At 41.5% G+C, this 21,152-nt stretch overlaps 1 protein-coding gene across 2 annotated transcripts in view; it reads right to left on the bottom strand.

Annotated features, from left to right (window-relative positions):
- BTBD19 (BTB domain containing 19) overlaps nucleotides 1–21,152 on the bottom strand; it is a 74,300-nt gene that overhangs the window by 7,312 nt on the left and 45,836 nt on the right. For both annotated transcript variants that reach the window (XM_060773410.2, XM_060773409.2), the window contains exons 4-7: nucleotides 17,027–17,086; nucleotides 2,861–2,929; nucleotides 2,026–2,157; nucleotides 591–716 (exon numbers count right to left, since the gene is read on the bottom strand). In XM_060773410.2, the coding sequence (XP_060629393.2) occupies nucleotides 591–716; nucleotides 2,026–2,157; nucleotides 2,861–2,929; nucleotides 17,027–17,086 (387 nt within the window). The remainder of the gene's footprint in view (nucleotides 1–590; nucleotides 717–2,025; nucleotides 2,158–2,860; nucleotides 2,930–17,026; nucleotides 17,087–21,152) is intronic.

The raw sequence follows: 21,152 nt of genomic DNA, 5'->3' as shown, positions 1-21,152 counted from the left end.
TCGCTACTCTGGTAAGTTTCAAAGCAAGGAATGCCTGAAACAAGCGGAAATGTGTTGCTGCTATGATTTTCTGCCCAGAAGACTCTGTTCACCCTGTATTTTTCAGGTCAGGACCACCTCAATGCCTCTTGGCTCAGGGTTGTATGGTGATGACTATAGTTTACAACGTTACTATTCTCGTGACAAGTAGACAAACATTCCAGAACATATATTCCTTCCTAACCCCGTGAACTTAGTCCTTCTTGTTATGCCTTTTGTTACCAATGCAATAAATTTGTCTGTTAAGGCTTTCAGGCACAGTCTTGCTTCCTTTTAAAGGCATTAAGGGGAGTAAAAGGCTATATCTCTCTGCCAAAGTATGATGAAAGCAGAGTAGCTCCTGCCCTTTGAAAGAGCCTCGTGTTGGCTCTGGCTCCAGTTCAGAGGGAAATACGATTGTGAAGTAAGGAATGTCCTTTGTGGAGCTCCTGGGAACATACAATCTCTGCAAACTATGCAAGCTGTATGGGAATACACAAAGTCACAAGCACAGGCAAACTTTCTGTAGTCATTGGTCAAGCTGGTAACCTTCCATCTATCTCATCTCTCACCGGTATGAGCTGGTCCCTTCTGTTCTCCTCCTCCAATGTGGTCAGCTCACTTGGGGACAGCAGGGCTAGACACAGGCCTGGCACCACTGTCTCTGCCATTTCACGCACAGATTTGCCCAGCACTGCCTGCAGAAGGGAAGTCAGAGGTCAGCACAGGATCCTCATTCCGTGACATGAGGATGAGTTGTCCCCTTTTATTACTTAAAATAACTTTTTAAAAATTACAGTATGAACCTGACAAGAGAAAATCAGAGGCAGAATTCTCAAACCCATGACACTTTCCTTTTTTCACCTCCCACCCCCAGGGCAGAGAAGCATATGGCGAAAACAGAAGAACAGCCTGCCTCAGGGACGCATGCTCTCTCCATCAATGCTGAACATTTACACAAATAATCAGCCACTGCCAGAAGGGACAGAGAGTTTCATCTATGCTGATGATCGTGCCATCACCACCCAAGCAAGGAGCAGAAGCTCTTTGAAGCTTTAGGTGCTCTTGTTGCCTGTTACAGGAAAAACCAGCTGATTCCAAATACATATAAAACACAAATACCTGAGAGTTACACTGGACCATGCTCTGACTTACAAGAAGCACTGCTTGAATATCAAGCAAAAAGTAGGTGCTAGAAACAATATCATAAGAAAGTTGACTGGCACAACCTGAGGATCGCAACCAGGTACAGGTCCTTGCACTTTGCTACTCTGCTGCTGAGTACACATGTCCAGTGTGGAACACATCTCACCAAACTAAAACAATGGATGTGGCTCTTAATGAGACACCCCACATTATCACAGGATGTCTATGCCCTACACTACTGGAGATATTATACTGTTTAGCCGGTATTGTACCACCTGACATCCGTCGGGAAGTAGCAGCCAGTAATGAAAGGACCAAGGCAGTGACATCTCCGGCCCATCCCCTGTTTGGATATCAGCCAGCACACCAATGCCTTAAATCAAGAAATAGTTTTCTAAGATCTACAGAGATACTTGCAGAAACACCTCAGCAACGGAGAGTCCAAAAGTGGCAGGCTAAAACCCGAAACCTCAAGCCATGGCTGATACCAAATGAGATAATCCCTCCTGGGCACACAGAAGACTGGGCAACTTGGAAGGTACTGAACAGAATGTGCTCTGGCACCACAAGATGCAGAACCAACCTTGAGAAATGGGGCCACAAAGTGGAGTGCACAACATGCGACTGTGGAGAAGAGCAAACCACAGACCACTTATTACAATGCAGTCTGAGCACAATGGAGGACCTTCTTATAGCAACACCAGAGGCACTCCAAGTGGCCAGCTACTGGTCAAAGGACATTTAATATAATACCAAGTTTTTTAAAAACTTTGTGTTTTTGAAATATATTACAACTGTACCCTCGGTTCACTTCTGATACAATAAATAAATACTTCCCACCCCCAGTTAAAGAGCACTTACAGATCCAACATGAGCCCATTCACGAACAGCATGGATCAGTTTCACCTCATCAATAGCCAAGCAGTTGCTCCGTAGGATAATTTGCATTGCTGGTTCTGACAGCTCAAGGAAGCCACGTGTTTGAACCACTTCCTAGATACATATGAAAAAAATGTGATTACCTATAGGATGGACGTCACCCTTATGACATTAAAGGCTAGTGGCTATGAGAAGGGAAAGGACAACAGCTGGGAGCTCCTATGCACAGATGTTCATATGGAGCTTAGGATTGAGGCAGTTCATTCAATTGGCTGGCAAGCTGCATTGCCACCCGCTCCTACACCAAAACGATTACGGGACCTCTCTCTCCTAGTTTCCTATTGCACTGTGGGACTGGAAACTTATTCAGGTAAGACATAGAAGTATGGAGGGTGGAGACTAAAGGAAAGTTTCATTGAAAGTGTCAATACCCTCATTTTGCCCTACCTGTAGCACCCTTGATTAGTGGTATCCTGTACCCTGTACAATAAAACTAGCTTTCTGCCAATATTGTACCAGAACATAATCTGAAAGCAACTTTTATATAGATATAGATATATAGATATAGATGTAGATGTAGATATAGGCTGCAATTAAGTTGGTCTGTTCAATACTGGGGGAGAGGCTGCCTGGAAATCCTGTATATGCTATCACAGGTTCCATGAAAGAAGAATATGTGGCATAACTATAGCAAATACACGACGTGAAACACAAGAAGGTCTGTACAAGTTTAGCATGAAGTCTGCTCTTCTCTGTGACTGGTTGCCTTGACATTCTTTACGCTTCAGAGAACCCCTTTACCAGTCCCCAGGCTTACCTGAGTACAATTTTCGATGAAAGTCAGGCAATATTTCTGCAAGTCTATTAGCTCATATGCAACTGCTGCCTGTCACAAAGAGAGCAGAACAAAAAAATTATAAAAGATTGTGAATGCAGAGAAAATTGAGTGATTGGGTGGGCATCAACAAAGCTGGGATCAAACTGCTATGGCCTAGATCTAAATGAAGTAAGGCAGGAGTGGATAACGCTGCCAAGATCACCTGGAGGAGAAATGTTCTACACAGAGAATGCTTCGGGGGAAGTACAGAGATTCGGAAAGAAGGAGGGAAGGAAAGAGGGAAGGAAGGAAGGAAGGAAGGAAGGAAGGAAGGAAGGAAGGAAGGAAGGAAGGAAGGAGTTTTTGACTATTTCTAGTTTGGGTTGTTGTGTGTTTTCTGGGCTGTATGGTCATGCTCCAGAAGCATTCTCTCCTGACGTTTCACCTGCATCTATGGCAGGCATCCTCAGAAGACCTTACAACCTCTGAGGATGCCTGCCATAGATGCAGGTGAAATGTCAGGAGAGAATGCTTCTGGAACATAGCCATACAGCCCAGAACACACACAACAACCCACTGATTCCAGCCATGAAAAGTCTTCAACAGTACATTTCTAGTTTTTAAAAAATTCAATCTTTAATGTGCCAGGGGACCCTGCAACCTATTTCTTTTTCTTTCCAGACTGGGTCATTTCTGCTCTGGATAGTTTCTACTGCTTCATGGAGCTCTCTAGATCAGTAGTTCTCAACCTGGGGTCCCCAGATGTTTTTGGCCTTCAACTCCCAGAAATCCTAACAGCTGGTAAACTGGCTGGGATTTCTGGGAGTTGTAGGCCAAAACACCTGGGGACCCACAGGTTGAGAACCACTGCTCTAGATCAAGGAAGTCTAGGAGATGCAATTCACCCTTTTTTGGCCAAGAAATGGTTGTCCCAGAGAGTCTGAAGCTGTAAGGGTTGTGAAAACAATCTTGGCACTGCATGAAAAAAAAACTTTTAAAAAAGGGCTTTAACTAAGTTATGTCTCTGTATTTTTTGGCACTGTCTTATACTCACCCACCCCCGAAGAGGATAGAGTTACTATGCATTGCTTCCCAAGGGAACAGAACCACCAACTATATTACCAGACTCTAACATCCTAGCTTTAACGGATACAGGTTACAATTGGGAGCTCAGAGGAGATAACTGTGCAGCCAGCATGAGATAAACAATTTCTGTTGATGTATAAGTGTGAAAATAATCTAACTGCAGCAAAACCACATTAACCTACGAGTCGCTTTTAAGACAAACCAGCCCTACCATATGGCCAAACACGCAGCTTAAAATAATTATTCCACTAACGGTACCCAATGACCACAGTAAACAGCAAATGTTAGAGATACAAACACAGTAACGTCATTGTTTTTGTGCAACTAGTAGAACTTGAGTAAGAGAGAAGGAGAAGATACAGCAAAAAGTATGGCTTCCAGTTCTGACTCCCACTGTGGGAGTCAGAACTAAGGTTGTTATGTGTTTTCTGGATGGTATGGCCATGTTCCAGAAGCATTATCTCCTGACTGTGGGAGTCAGAACTTAAGCGAAATGAGTATATACTATCTCAGTGAATTGTGTGTCTCTTAAAGGAACAGCTGTACATATGACAGGAGTTGCTTATTCAAGAATGGCTTGAGTAAGATGGAAGGGTGCTAAGTCAATACATGCTAAAGGGCTCTAAGACTAGAGAATCCAGTCAGTGATATCCCCTCTGTGAACCATGTGGGTATAATTCAGCTTAAAGAAGTATGAATAAGGGGAGATTGTTCAACCTGCCCCATGACAGGTACTTTCTTTATCCTAGCTTGGTAAGCCTAGGTAACTGCATCTGCCAACCTGCAACAATAAGAATGGGATAGGAGATATTTAGGGCCCTTCCACACAGCCATATAACCCAGAATATCAAGGCAGAAAATCCCACAATATCTGCACTGAAATGGAATATATCGTAGTGTGGACTCAGATAACCCAGTTCAAAGCAGATATTGTGGGATTTTCTGCCTTGATATTCTGGGATGTAAGGCTGTGTGGAAGGGCCCTGAGTACCTGTGCTATGACCTCAGGAATCATGAAAGGCATGATGGAGCCCTAAGCAGATCTGTTGAGCTGAAACAAACAACTAACCACAGCCATCTTTCTGACAGTGAGAATGCAGGTTTCTTCTGGAAATAAGACTGAGGAATGCAGGGATCTCACATGAGCTCCTGTGAGGAGGTGGGTTCAGGCTGCAAGGTTTTCCTTTCCTTTCCAGGTAGGGTCCTTTCTGCTTTGGAGTGTTCCCATGTCTTCATGCAGCTCTCTATTGCAGGGACTGCCCTGGCTTGGAACATATACACACACAGCCTCCCAAAGAACAAAGTAGATGTTATAACAGCTGCAATTCCTGCTGTTGCCAGTGACCAGCTTTGCTGCATAGAGGCTGTGGCTTCTTGAAAACTGCTTGTGTCGCAACTCAAATGATTTATAAAATCATCCGTGTACCTCCTGAGCCAGGGCATTCAATAAGTAATCAGCTCTACACAAAAGAACCAGTCACTGACAGGAGCAGCAGCTGACGTAACTTCGAACTCCTATGGCATTCTTCTGTTGGGTGCTCTTTTTTGGTAAACAAGAAGGCGATAGGCAAAGAGCTACTGAATCCTTTTCTCCATTGAAAATGGAGCTTATAGTTGGGTAGGGAACACACTCTCATCTTCCTCCCTTTTGGGTGGCTGTGGGGGATCTACAGTTGCATGTAATTTGGCAGCACATATGCTAAAATTGGCACAACAGATGCATTACTAATGCTGCATCCAGCAAGTGGGGCACAATTTATATTACTGCTGGTGGTGCAAGGTAAGTTGGGCATTTCAGCTTCCATCTTGGGTGATGGAAGACCTCAGGTTATTCCTGAAAGGTGGGAGAGGGGATTGGGCAGCTGAAGGAAGGAAAAGGAGGCTATGTCTTCTTTTTGGAAGGGACTGGCTGAACAAGAACCTTAAATACATGGAGCAGCTTTGTTATCCAAAATGACCTGGTGAAGCATCTGTTTGAAGCACCCATCGGCATAACCGAATGACTCTCATCCCTCCGAATTAATCTTGTCAAAAACCAGCAGGCAACTATTGTAAATGGCTATGCACCAACTTTAGATGTGACAAAGACATCATGGAAAAATTCTACTGTCAGCTGGAAATCACCATATCTGAGATACCTGAGAGGAACAAAATTATCCTCCTGGGCAATTTTAACACAATAGTTGGATGAGAATTCAATCTATGGCAAGGGACAATAGGTTAAAGATGGGTTTGGAAACAGAAACTCAAATGGCATCTTACTTCTAACCAAATGTGTGGAACACAAACTTGTCATCTTCAACACACTCTTCCTTCAAAAAAATGGAGGCACATGGAAATCAAAGCACTGGCATCCCAATCACAGTAGTGCCTCAACTGCTAGTAATGCCATCCTCAAATGTGTTACTGCATTCTTTTTCCCCATGAACTTTTAAAAAGCTTTTCCTGGATGAGTGGGAATTTCCAAATCTTGAAAGTTTCTACATGACTAGGTATCTAAAACTACAAGTTAGTGGAGTAATTTCTAAATATGTTACACTTTCATTGAAAGTTTTGAGGCTAAAACCATATGCCTTAAAGGCATAAATATTAACAAAACAAGAGACTTGAAAGTCCCCTATCGAGGTCATTAAGAAGGAAGAAGTGTTTCTGGATGAGGTAATGCATAAGGAGCACTTGGTCACAAGTTAATCTACTGCTAAATGTCTGCATTGTGTCAGAAGGCTTAGCTTTTAAATACTTTTTAAATCTATGTTTTCTCAAGCCTTATTCTCTGATGCACAGAGATGACCTTCAGTGGCCAGCTACAGACTTGAAATATAACATCCTGGCTTTAATCTCTTCTTTATGATCCCCTTTTCAAACACAGAGGTTCTGACACAAATAGTTCCAACACTGAGCAAGAATAGAATTGTTCCTAAAAGTCCTGAGACCTGGATATTTGAAGGACTCTTCCACAAACTTACCTTGTTCATCCACTGAGCACTTCTTCCATATTCTTCTACCCTCACAGGAGATTTCATTGATACATGGCTTGTGCCCAATTTGGTCACACCATCTCTACTGTGGAACACCATCTCATACATGTTTCAGTGATTTTGTTCCACCCGTCTAGCAAGAACATAGGTTTTTGTGATTGTTTTATTGTGATTTAACTGGTTTCATAGACTCTGCTCCTTATCAGTATGCATGTTTTTATAATTCTAAGGTATGGTGTAATAGGTTGTTGTCAGTTTTCTGGGCTGTGTGTACATGTTCCAGAAGCATTATCCTGATGTTTCACCATCTATGGCAGGCATCCTCAGAGGTTGTGAGGCAGGCACCCTCACAACCTCCAAGGATGCCTGCCATAGATGAAGGCAAAATGTCAGGAGAAAATGCTTCTGGAACACGGCCATATAGCCCACAAAACTCACAACAACCCAGTGATTCTGACCATGAAATACTTCAACAATATATGGTGTAATAGTTTGAGTGTTAGACTAGGACTTTGGGAGTTGAGAGATTGAATTCCAACATGGAAACCAACTGGGTGACCTTGGTCAAGTAGCACTCTCTCAATCTCAATGGCAGTGGTAACCCCCTTCTGAACAAATTAATAAAATCATCTGATAGGTTCACCTTAGGCTCACCATAAGTGGAAAAAAACTTGAAGACACATAACCACAAGGTATCTTGAGGTCATCCTTGGTCAATAAAACGAGACTAAATTATTTTCACAAATTCACAGATCTAATCAACCAGTGTTAAAGTGTTACCAAAATTTGTGGTTTCTTGATTTGCAAATGAAGATGGGAAGAGGGGAGAATATAAAGGAGATTCCATTTTCAAATGTGTGGGAGAAGGTTACGCTGAGAGAAATATATTTGTGTGGGGGGGGGGGGGGTTACCTCAGATCATAATGGCACTCTGGAAAATTTGGTTGGCCTTGGCCTCTGCATTCATCATCAGTGAACAAAGTGGCTTTCCCCTCTGTCTTGTTTTGTTTCAAGAAAAACAGGAAGAGAGAGGTGAATCTATAAACCCACAGCTCTGTTTGTATAATTACTTTCACTCCCCGTCCCAGAAGTGCTCTTCTTATGCTTGAGAGTAGAAACCAGTAAAAAAGTAAATCTGAACCCATGCGTGGAAGAAGTTTCATAGCAAACACTATTTACGTCAAGGATGAGGAGACCTAACACTTGCAAAATCAGTTCTGGAATTCACATACCAACACTAAGGTACAAAGGTACTAAGGTGACTGAAGCAGAGGGACATAAAGAATCAAGGAAAGAGATGGTCCTGATCCTGATCTTATCATGCCCAGGAATCTGAAATTAGTATCAGAACCGAGTTCACAAGTGCTTTCAGGCACAAAAATCCATTCCTAGCCCCCCTTATCAGCATGCTGTTTCACCAACCCAGTTTGTAAGTTGAGAAGCATTGAAATGGTTGCGACTGTCAGGTAAACAGAAATCAAAAACTTCTGGTGGCAAATCATCCAGAAGCAAACAAGAGATCCTGAGGTCCCTTCTGTCCACCCAAAAGAATATAACTGCATTGTAATGTAACAACTGTTGAACCTAAACTACTACTGATGTGCAAAAATGCAGAGAAAGAAAATGTGTGTGTGTGTCAGGAGTGACTTGAGAAACTGCAAGTCACTTCTGGCGTGAGAGAATTGGCCCTCTGCAAAGATGTTGCCCAGGGGATACCTGAATGTTTTACCATCCTGTGGGAGACTATTCTCATGTCCCCGCATGAGAAGCTGGAGCTGACAGATGGGAGCTCACCTCACTCCCCAGATTTGAACCACCGATCTTTCGGTCAGCAGTCCTGCTGGCACAAGGATTTAACCCATTGCACCACCAGGGGCTCCTAGAGAAAGAAAATGGTAGTGGTGCATTTTTAATTACTTTAAAAGCAAAAGCAGTTGATGAAAACTCATCATTATAAACATCTATGAAATGTCCAATCCGAGTCTCTCTTTTTAGTTTAGCTAGAAATGACCTATTAAGTCCTATGTACAAAGGAATGTCACATGTAGAGTTAATGTGGAAGGGACTGTATTAATTCACATGCTATATTGACTTTAAATGCATACTGCACTTGAATCTTTTAAAAGAAAAAGGGCATAAAGAAAATAAAAATAATAGTAACACAAAGGGAGAAATAAGATAGCAAAACACTTCACCCCTAAAATGCCGGCCACAGATGCAGGCAAGTCGTCAGAAGAAAATGCTGCGAGAACTCAGCCATGCAGCTCGGAAACCACACAACACCCCACTTCACCTTGCTCAGTACCATGATATCCATTCCTCAAGGCTATAGTTTGTGGCTGCCAAGGAGCAGTGTTAATTTCACCTCAATAGCAAGGGGAAAAGCAGTGTAGCCTAACAATATTTGTCTTGGTTATGGGGAATATCAGTGCCACATAGAAGCCACGTGAATACTAACTTCCGACCATTATCACAGTGACAGCACTATGGGAGCACTCATCACTAATCATCCTTTAGGTAGAATGAGAATGGCTGCCTGAAGTTTTTCCAGAACTGCCCTTCCTGCCTCTAATGAGCACTGTGACAGTATCAGCCTTTAGGCTACAAAGAAATGGGTAGGAAGTTCATTTAACAGCAACAATAACAACAGGTGTTTTGCCTACTTTAGCTCCACCATTTCACAAATGCCCTTGAGAAAACTGCATCTACAGATGATACATCTGGACACAGTGTCCTTTGATGTGACTGCTACTCTTACCCGCCAGATACACACTCATATTTTCTCCCCATAATTGTGAGCCATATGAGAAGAAATAAATACATACATTTTCATTATGCTCTTGAACAGCTGCCAGGGGAGCTTTGGAATTTGGCTGCGAGTTTGTCAGGGAAAAGCATGCAACAAAAATGGCAACGGGCAAGATTTGAACTATAGCTCTTTCTGTGAAATGAAGTCAAGAGCTACATTACACACATTATACACACAGACACACACACACACACACACACACACAGATACATATACATATACAGCAGTTTCCTGTATATTTCCATTGGTTGATCAGAAAAATGAGAAGCAGACAGAGTATGTACTGTACTTAATAAAGACAGGTTATGTTTTTTGTGGATTGTAGCACAAGCTAGTGATTCTGAGGACAAATTATTGTGGTTAGTTGATCATCCTATTTATTTATTTTTATTTATTTATTTGATGCACTTATTAACCGCCATTCTCAGCCCTTACGGGCGACTCATGGCGGTGTACAGTACACATAAAAAGACAGTTACAAAGGCCAGTATCAACAACATATAACTATACGACCTACAATCAATGTTACAGTAGAGTCTCGCTTATCCAGCCTCCACTCATCCAATGTTCCACTCATCCAATGCCCAGCGTACCTGCCTGAACATATCTCCCTCTATGTCCCACCTCGGAGTTTAAGATCTGGGGAGGCCCTGCTCTTGGCTCCACCTCTATTGCAAACCGCTTGGCAGGGACAGGGCCTTCTCAGTGGTGGCCCCCCACCTGTGGAATAACTCCCCAGTGAAATTAGCTTATCCACACCCCTCCTTTCCTTCAGAAAGAAGTTAAAACATGGTTGTGGGACCAAGCCTTTGGGTAACAAGCTGACAATGACAATGGTAATGGTGACATTTTGCTATGAAAAGGGACTATGGGCAAGCTTCTGATAGAGTCTTTGGTCACAGAATTCGGCTTAGATTAGGCCACTAGGCTGTAATGTTTTAAACAGTTTTAAATTGAATTGATGTATATATGTAATTATTGTGTTTTATTATGTGTATATAGGGGAATTGAATTGTTGTAAGCCAAAACACCCACAGGTTCAGATTCACTACTATAGAGGGAGCAGACTGTCCCACAGCCGTCTGTAGACCAGATGACTCCAGTAAGTGTGTACCAAAGCAATACAAGCTGATTCCATCAACTATTCTAGCTACAGAACCTAGAAAGGCATCACTATGCACATATTTCACTAAAATGTGTCTTTTATTAGTTCATTTTAGAATAAAAAAATATACGGTCTTCAAGGAAAACTAAAATAGTGGACTCCCTGTTAACTAGCACCCATGGGGATTGGTAGATGCCAGAGATATGCAGTTTTTTGTTGTTTGAGAATTACCATGAAAAACAGGCCTAACTAATTCTGTATCCCATACTATACCATACCATATAAATACTGGTATTTATATTGAAATACAGTAATTAAAAACAATACAGAAAAAATAAATTAATGTCACGTATATTTTTTTTGTACCTGAGAGTTCCCGTTGCTTAACTTCCGGTTAACTGAGAGTCTACCATATAAACAAGAAGGGCTATAGTTAAGAATGTCTTCATACTGCTTGATCACAAAACTCCTTTCAGACAATTATACCAGACCTATTGTGTAATGGATCCCCCCTAGCACTGCCCCCAGCCCTCTCCAGACAGCACAGTTGTCTCCTTCGTCTTCAATGTAACTGCAGCTGCACAGCACAAAAGACTGCCTGCTCCATGAAAAGAAGCCAGCACAGGCCTTTTGTTACTGCAAATGCTCCTCATCCTCCAGCCATCTCTATGACATATATGGGGCTGGGGGTTGGGATGCATACAAAGAGCTCATGAAGAGGCATCTAGGCATCTACAGCGTAAGTACGCTTCCTGCAATACAGAACAACCCAAGCAGGAACAAAGTAAACCAATGGAACCAAACACCACAGGAGTCTCTTGTTTTACACATCTTAGTGTGGGTTTTGGAAGCTGCCACAGCCCCATATACCGGCTGCTTGCTCCTGAATTTCAGATGCTGGATTTGGCTTGTGTGCGTCAGTTGGCGTGAAATCGGCTGGTGGGCCTGCATGTGGGTCTTGAAGAGGGCAGGTGCCAGCAGAACAAAGACTATATGTGGCACAATGGGAGGCCCTGGTCATGTCCTATGGTGAGCACTCAGATGGGGGACAAGGGTGGACGGTGCAAAGTTCAAAGAAGGTGTGGTTTCCCTATTGCCCTGCTGCACAGGATAACATGACCTATAGGTAAGCAAATAAGGGAGGGTCGGAATCCCAGATGTGACTGAGTCTGTTCCAAGTTCTCCTTGCCCTGAATTAGAGCACTAGAAATAAAGGCACCAGAAATTAAAAGCAAACATGCCTTTCTCTCACCCTCCAGCACATCATTCTTTCAAATCTTCTTCCCCAAACTCATCTTCCCCAATTTGAAAGCCTAAAATCATAATGGCTATAATAAAAAAGCACAAATATTGATAAAGGGATTCTATGTTCACTCCAAGTAGCCAGTGTGTTGTAGTGGTTTGGGCATTGAACTACAACTTTGGAGATCAGGGTTCCAATCCCCACTCGGCCATGGAACCCACTGGGGTGATCGTGTGCAAGTCACACTTTCTCAGTCTCAGAGGAAGACAATGAAAAAAACTTACCAAGGAAATCCTGGAATAGGTTCACTTTAGAGGTGCCATAAGTTGCAAATAACTTGAAGGCATACAACAAGAACAGTAACAACTGAAGCATAAACCTCAGGTCCTGCAAATACAATTGGTCCCAGAAAAGGAAACTGAGGACTTTTTGTTCTCCATCTCCAAAAAAGGAGGAGTGAAATGTCTCATTAAATGAAACTCACAGTTGAAGCTTTTGAATGTGGGTAAATAGTGATGAAAATGAACATTATAACAGCAATTGTCTTGATGCCAAGTTCTGTACAATGCATTACTTTTTGTTTTCATAAGTAAAGAATAAAACATGCAAAATTAACAGGAAGGCTCTGTACAAGGGTATTGTTATGAAAGGGGGAGGGGACTAATTCATTGATATACCCAGAGATGAGCATTGCCAAAACAAAAGTAGCAATTATACTTTGTGAGCCAGTATAGTGTAGTACTTTGGGCATTAGACCATGACTTTGGAGACCAAGGTTTGAATCCCCATTCAGGCATGGACATTCATTCAGTGTGCATCTACACTGTACAATTAATGCAGTTTGATGCCACTTGAACTAAAATTGCTCAATGCTATGGAGTTATGGGAGCTGTTATTTGGTAAGGCACCACCAACACTCTTTGGCAGAGAAGGCTAAAGATGGATTACTGTAAGTTTTTCAGGCTGTGTGGCTATGTTTCAGAAGTCTTCTGGAACATGGCCATACAGCCCAAAAAACTTACAGCTACCCAGTGATTCCAGCCATAAAAGCCTTCAACAAGATGAAGGCTAAAGACTTTGCAAAACTATAATTCCCATGATTGCATAGTATTGGCCCATGGCAGTTAAAATGCTATCAGATTGAATTAATTATACAATGTAAATACAGCATAAGTGACCTTAAAGAAGTCATACTCTCTCAGCCTCAGAGAAAGGCAAAGACCAACTCCTTCTGAGCAAAGATTGTCAAGAAAACCTTATGATAAATTCGCTTTAAGAGTTGCCATAAGTCGGAAATGACTTGATGGCACACAAAAATAAATACTTCTTTGCTTCCTCATTCCAGGATGAGCTTCTGCTCTGGGAAATGCCTGAGGAATGGAGTCACATTGGACTATTGCAGAGGTGAGCAACCTAAAGCCCAAATGCAGCTACCCTGACTATTTTATGAGGGTTCAAACCCCCACAGAAGTGTGCATCAGAATTCAAAGGAATTTAACAGCAAACCATGCCACCACTTTTCACAGAAAACTGGGGAAGAGCTTCAAAATGAGTGTCTTCTTCTAAATTTAGAGAAGGTTTCATGGTTTGCTGCAGAAATGTGGTGCTGTGGTTTGTTGGCAAATATCAACAATGCAGCAGTGGACTGCAGTGAGTCCCTATGCTAGCATTCCTCTTTCATCAAGCCAGGCTTCCAATTTTCCTGTTCCAGCAAATTCTCCAGCTCTTTCCTCTCTATGGCAGTCAGTACTGGAATCTTAAACTACAAAGCTCCATGGCAGGCACAATATATAGATGCTCTGCCTTACAGATGCTTGAGGAAAATGAGTATTTTCAATTAAATGAAGGGAGAAGGGTGTTCTGGTGAAAGGAAGAGTTTCATTTTGGTTAATTGTGGGTCAGATTATTTATAAGGCCTTGCTAAGTGGTTTTTTGTTTGTTTTTTGTTTTGGAAGCTCTGAGACTCTTATGTATGCAGCCGTTTATATTTAAATAAGTCTGCTTTCACACCTCTCTGTCTAGCAGTTTTTTATTGGACAGCTCTGAATGCTGTTGCCTGTATTTGGCACTTTTGGAAACTGGTTGCTGCTTGTACCATCTATTAAGATATGATTTCACTGGAAAGTTTTAATATCTTTCATTCTTGCTTATGTGTTCTAATAAGTGCTAAATTATATTAATGTATTTTGTGTTTTAACTACAGTATACCAATGTATAAATCTACAAATTTTAGTTTAAAAAATACCCAGAAAGCCCGGGGTGACTTATCTATGGTTCACTGTTCCTTAACTGTTACCAAAGAGAAACCATCCTTTTCTCCAAGTAGAATGGCAAAATCCATTTTTGGAGAACTCAAAAGAAGTACTGATTCCCCTTTACTTTTTCCTCCTTGGCACCACTTCTGGCCTTTCTGAATGCCTGGTGATGAAATGGTGGTGCCCTGGGGTAACTGGCCCCAAGAAGAGATTGGTACTTTACCCTCTCTATGGAATCACCCTAGACTTATCCATGATTCATATCAAAATTCATAATTTTGCCCCAAAACTTGCTCTCAACTTATACTTGAGGTTGATTTATACATGGGTATATACAGTAATAAGTAACAGAATTGGCACATGTGATCAATGCACAATGGGACCAATGTGCATCAGGCAGCAATACACATCAGGCACTCTTGCCATTGTACCAGTAAGTGTCTTCGCAATCCACAAACATACTTTTATGTACCCTATTGAGTAGAGCCCTGTTGGGGCAGTAAACTATTGGAAAAATTGTTACACAAGGGTTTCTCAGGGTTGTATAGGTGTGATCCCTAATTGAGACATTTATTTTGCTAACACATGCATACAATCCTTTCTCTTTCTACTGGTTGACTTAGTGGTTGGGGAAGTGATTACCTATTGTATAATGGGGAGCCTTGAGCAATCAGCAACACAGTTGTGGAACCCAGCATGATTACACTATAAAACATCTACACGATACTAAAAGTGTAGAAGATCTTAGTGATTGACTTTGGAAGCAGTCAAAAGAACTGGAGGGGAATTAGTACAGAGTTGTACAGCTCAAGAAATCCAGTTGGATTGAAAGTGATTGTGACAATGACAATAAAAATTATTATTTTATTCATAGAATCATAAGATCATAGAGTTGGAAGAGACCACATGGACCATCTAGTCCAGAGGTCCTCAAACTTTTTAAACAGAGGGCCAGTCCCTCAAACTGTTGGAGGGCCGGATTATAATGTGAAAACAACATGAATGAATTCTTATGCACGCGGCACGTATCTTATTTGTAGTGCAAAAAACACTTTAAAACATACAATAATTAAAGTGAAGAACAATTTTAACAAATATAAACTTATTAGTATTTCAATGGGAAGTGTGGGCCTGCTTTCGGCTGATGAGATACGATTGTTGTTGTTGTGTGCCTTCAAGACATTTCAGACTTAGGTTGACCCTGAGCAAGGGCCGGGTAAATGACCTTGGAGGGCCTTATCCGACCCCCAGGCTTTAGTTTGAGGACTCCTGGTCTAGCTCAACCCCTGCCATGCAGGAACAGCACCTTTTCCCCAAGGTTGGGAATCAAAATGGCTTACAAATGTGGCTGCATTACGTAATTTATTTAACATACTTGTACCCTGCAATTCTCACCCCGAAGGGGATTCAGGGCAGCCTTTTAAAAAGGCAACAATTCAATGCCACACACACACACACACACACACACACACATTGATAAATAAGCAAATGCATTAAAATCCAAACCAATCAAAACATTAACAATACAAAAAAAATAAAATCACACAATTCAAGTCATACTCCAGAGGCAATCCAAGTTTCTTATTCCTACTAGTCTTAGGACTTCATCACATGGGCAAATTTACCCATTGAAAGTCACTCTGAAGGATCAGAGTGGTTCAAGGATAACACTGAGTCTTCTGAAGTGGGGGGGGGGGGGGGGAATACATTTATTCAGCTGGGCTCCAAGCAGGATCACTTCTACATTCTCGGACATCCCGAGTTTTGAGTTACAATAGATTATATAGTTGGTGTGTGTACAAATGTTCCATTATCATTTGAAGAGACTGTCTATTGGGTACCTCCAAGTCTCTTAATGGAGGCCACACACATGGATGTGTTGCCTCCATTAGGAGACTTGGAAGTACCCAAGTCTCCTTAATTCCTTAAGCATTTACTGGCCACGCTTGCTTACATGACTAAGGCACTTTTGCTAACCTTGTACTTTTACTGAGCCTGAGCAACCTACTAGCTTACAGAAATGCTAGGCAAATGCACCCTCCACAGGACAGGCTGGATAGGTTGGGTGGCCACGTTTGTATTGTGGTGAATGTGTGAGTGTGAGGCCAGTATGTAGGGTGAAAACTGTAGATTATTTGTGTATGGTGACCCCCCCCCTTCTGTTCCAGTCTATTTATTTTATTTTATTTTTTGCTGGGGAACAGGCTTGGCAGAATTAGCAGGGAAAGAAGACCTGTCTTGTTGAACTTGATTCTAGTGGGGCTCTGTGAAGAGATATGAGAGATATAGAGTAAGTGAGAGAGCCATCCATCGGGCTGCCTGTGAAATACTACTACTCTGACCATTACAGCTCTACATTGTTTAATGGGATCCAGTAGGCTCCATCCCCAAACTGTGGTGAAAGTGTCTAGAGTGGAGCAATAAGAACATGCTTCCTGTGCTGTCATCGCCAGCAATGGGGTTAATGCAGGAGGAAAAATGGGGAACGTGGCACTGAATGGGATAGGGAAGGTGGCAATGGAGTTCCCCGCTACCCACCAGATTCACCACACTGCCTGGCGAAGCTCCCTGCTGTCACCTGCATTGGCCGACTCCATGTGATGAGGTCCCTTAATTCATCAAGGGGTCTCTAGGGGCTGACAGACCCCACAGCAGGCAAAGCAAAATTAAGTTGGGATAGTGAAACTCACCTGAAAGGCTTCACAGACCTGTTCCACATTCAGCGTGTTTTTGATGAATTCAACACAAATCTGAAAATACAACAAATTGAGAATAGAAGAGATTAACCCCTGAACATACTCACATCACTGGAAATATAGCCATTACAAAACTTGGGGGCCACAACATCTCCAACCCAGAATAAGAGGCTCAGATTCCTTCCTTGAAATCTCTGAACTTTGCTTCTGTTCTGGGTTGACTTTCAGTGAGATTTTTATCTTCAGTGAGATAATTATGCCAATGGCATTTTCTTTGTACAGTGACGGGAATGCATGGGAGGTTACGGTGATGGTAGCAGGGTTGCTGGTAGAATCTTCCATGTCAGACAGGCTTTTGTTGAGGAGGCAGACTAAACATGCCAAACAGCTACTAAACAATAGCAGTAGTGATATGTGTGTGAGAGAGACACTGGCAGAAAATCATGCAAAGACAATGGCAGTAGCAACATAGCTAATACGTGCAGAAAGCTGTAAGCTCCTTTCAAAAAAAAATTAATCATAAAAATCCTATCATGAGACAATCCAAAATGAAACAAGAGAAAATGCCAGAAGATAAAACTCCCAAGTTGAAAGGCAGCCAACGAGCTATTAGGGTACATCAGAAGATAAGTACAGTAGCGCTGTGGCTTATGACACAACTGGACTCAAAAGGACGTCAGATGTTGGCACACACAAAAATGAAAGGAATGTCCAAAGCTCCCTAACATATATTATGGCAACATGGAATACGAGAAGCACAAATCAGAGGAAGCTAGGTAAAGTAAAACAAGAAATGGAATGTATAAACATTGCAATACTCGAAGCGAACAAAAGTGGATAGGAATGGGACATTTTGAGTCAGATAATTCCAGTCTTTTAGGTAATTAAAATCTAAGAAAAAACAGGCTTCCGTTAAAGAGATATAGCAAAAGTAATTGAAAGATATAATGCAAAGCATGACCAAAAAATATCAATAAGACTTTGACATAAAGAATGTCCATATCTTGGTCCAAACATTAATTAGAATGAAGATGTAGTCAAGAAGTCAGAAGAAGACTTTGACTTGGAAGGGCAGCTATGAAAGAAAGAGACAAGATCCTCAAGGGTAAAGTTAGGATTGTCCATGCCACTGTAATTCCTATTTCTATTTATGGTTGCATAAGCTGGACAGTGAAGATAGGAAGATAATCAGCTACTTTGAAATATGGTGCTGGAAGAAAGTTCTGTGGATATAATGGACTGCTAAAAAGACAAATGCATGGGTTCTTGAGCAAAGCCTGAATGTTCCCCAGAAGGCAAGCTGACTAAATTGCAACTATTTTACTTTGGATACCTTATGAGAATGCATGACTCCTTAGAAAAGGCAGTAATGCTTGGTAAGGTAGAAGTCAATAGAAAAAGAGGGAGACCTCATTCCAGATGGATAGTCACAATCAAGAAGGCTAAGAGTCTGCAAGATTTGGGGCCCCTCCATACAACCATATAAACCAGAATATCAAGGCTGAAAATCCAACAATATCTGCTTTAAACTGGGTTATCTGAGTCCACACTGCAATATATTTCAGTTCAAAGCCGAAAATGTGAGATTTTATTCAGCTGTGTGGAAGGGGCCTGAGATGAGACAGTTGAAGACTGGATGATTTGGAGGTGTCTCATCCATTAGGCTCACACAAATTGAACTCCACTTGAGGATAGTTAACTATAACAACAACACAATTATTGTTAACTGAGACTCCTCTACATTTTATTGCACACAAAAAAACTGACCAAAAGATCAGCCTCTTTCTATGACTTACAAAACACAACTCAACACCTCACTGTGGAGTCAGACATAAACAAGGATAGTAGATCAAGTCTTTTCCTTTCAATCTGTAAACAAATCATAAGAAGTGAGATGTTTGGTTAACTGCCCAGATTTCAGTAAGGTGGTGGTGAGAGAGATGAGAAATTATTTTGGCCCATGGGAAAAACCATGGCAAGATGGATGGATGGCATCCTTGAAGTGACTGGACTGACCTTGAAGGAGCTGGGGGTGGTGACGGCCGACAGGGAGCTCTGGCGTGGACTGGTCCATGAGGTCACAAAGAGTCGGAGACGACTGAACGAATGAACAACAACATGGGAAAAACCAGTAGATTGAATGGTGGTTGTGTGAAAGCAGTGATGTCATATTTGTAGTTCCTTATGCCTCAGAGTTTAATTTTCTTCTGTTTTAGCAAAAAAGAAAAAAAAGAAAGATTCTAGAGTTGAACTGTGGATTCAAACAGCAATCTAACTTAAGGTATGGATGGCACCTCCCATCTTTTACCTTGGCAGTTGTTACAACAAAACCATATCACTGGTAAGAACTCTTAAGAGAGATTATAAGATTGAGACTCAGGTGATGTCAGCTAGGCTTTTGAACACAGATGACATATCATATATATAAAAACAAAGTCTCCATGATAGTGAAAAATATAAATATATAATGTCTACCCTAATATATAAATATACTAGCTGTCCCCTGCCATGCATTGCTGTGGCCCACATGGGGGTTCTGTGTGGGAGGTTTGGCCCAATTCTATAGTTGGTGGGGTTCAGACTACTCTGTGATTGTGGCTGAACTATAAATTCCAGCAACTACAACTCCCAAATGTCAAGATTCTATTTTCCCCAAACTCCACCAGTGTTCACATTGGGCATATTGAGTATTTGTGTAGAGTTTGGTCCAGATCAATCATTGTTTCAGTCCACAGTGATATCTGGATGTAGGTGAACTACAACTCCAAAACCAAAGGACACTGCCCACCAAATCCTTCCAGTATTTTCTGTTGGTCATGGAAGCACTGTGTGCCAAGTTTGATTCAATTCCATCGTTGATGGGGTTCAGAATGCTCTTTGATTGTAGGTGAACTATAAATCCCAGAAACTACAACTCCCACATGACAAAATCAATTTTTGAGTGAAGGACATACATTGGGTTGTTAGGTGTCTTGTGTCCAAATTTGGTGTCAATTCATCCAGTGGTTTTTGAGTTCTGTTAATCCCACAAACGAACATTATATTTTTATTTATATAGATAAACAAGATTTACAAAATAAGTCAATGCCTTTCAAATTTGTCAATGAGCAAAGGTGGGAAGAGAGGAAAATATGAAAGTCAAACAAAGGGGAGTGGTGACATGCATCTGACAAAAGGAAAAAAGGTCACCCTGTCTCAGATCAGCCACTCAGATCAAAATAACTCTTCCTGATTTTCAAGTGCTAATGAATTCAGTCACACAGGATGTGCTGCTAAATGTCATTTCTCTTTTCTGACCGACCAGATGTACTCCCATCAGTCTTACACTCCATCACATATACAGCAGAATTATATATCAGTGTGAATGTATACTGCACAGCAAAGGGGCAAGTGTATTTTGTTTTTAAAGGAAAACAATCAAGACTAGCACTTTTTAATTTTGTACCAGGAGTGAGAAACATGTGGCCCTTCAGATGTTCTTGTACTGAATGTCTGAGCAGTCCTGATCAGCACAGTCATAGCCAATGGTAAGAGTGCTGGGAGTTGTTCATCATGGAGGCCCACATGATTCCCACCCCATTCTATACTATTGCCTGGGGTTGGACATGTTAGGTTCAAACAGTTCCCAAAATCCCCCATCCAGGAGATGAGGCCATGTTGATGGGGTTTCTTAAAGTCCTCAACTTTTCCAACTCTGATAATGAATTATGATTATGATTATGAATATCTAGGCTCCAGTTCTATGGACTATATGTTATTTGCTAACTGCTAATACAAAAATACAAGCCAAGCCTCCCTATTCCATTTCAGAAGCCACAAATCTGAAAACGCTTTTCATTTTCCACAGTGCCAATGTAAGATGTAAGGCATTACTCTTCCCATATTTTTAAGAGTGTGTTGCTACTGATATTAGTAGTGGCAGTATTACTAGTCTTGTCTTTCAGTTGTGAGCATGCTGGCCTTGAAGACAGCTAGGGAGAAAAAGGTGTACTAATTATTAGCACAGAATAGGAACTGCTGTATAATTAATTGAATCAAATTATTTACCAGATATTTTAAGGAGAATTACCCAAAACCCAATGATGGTAATAATAAGGATGGACAAATGTAATAAATTAGT

This window comes from Anolis sagrei, chromosome 4, assembly GCF_037176765.1.
Source record: "Anolis sagrei isolate rAnoSag1 chromosome 4, rAnoSag1.mat, whole genome shotgun sequence".
Taxonomy (NCBI): domain Eukaryota; kingdom Metazoa; phylum Chordata; class Lepidosauria; order Squamata; family Dactyloidae; genus Anolis; species Anolis sagrei.
This window is presented reverse-complemented; position numbering and strand designations above follow the sequence as displayed.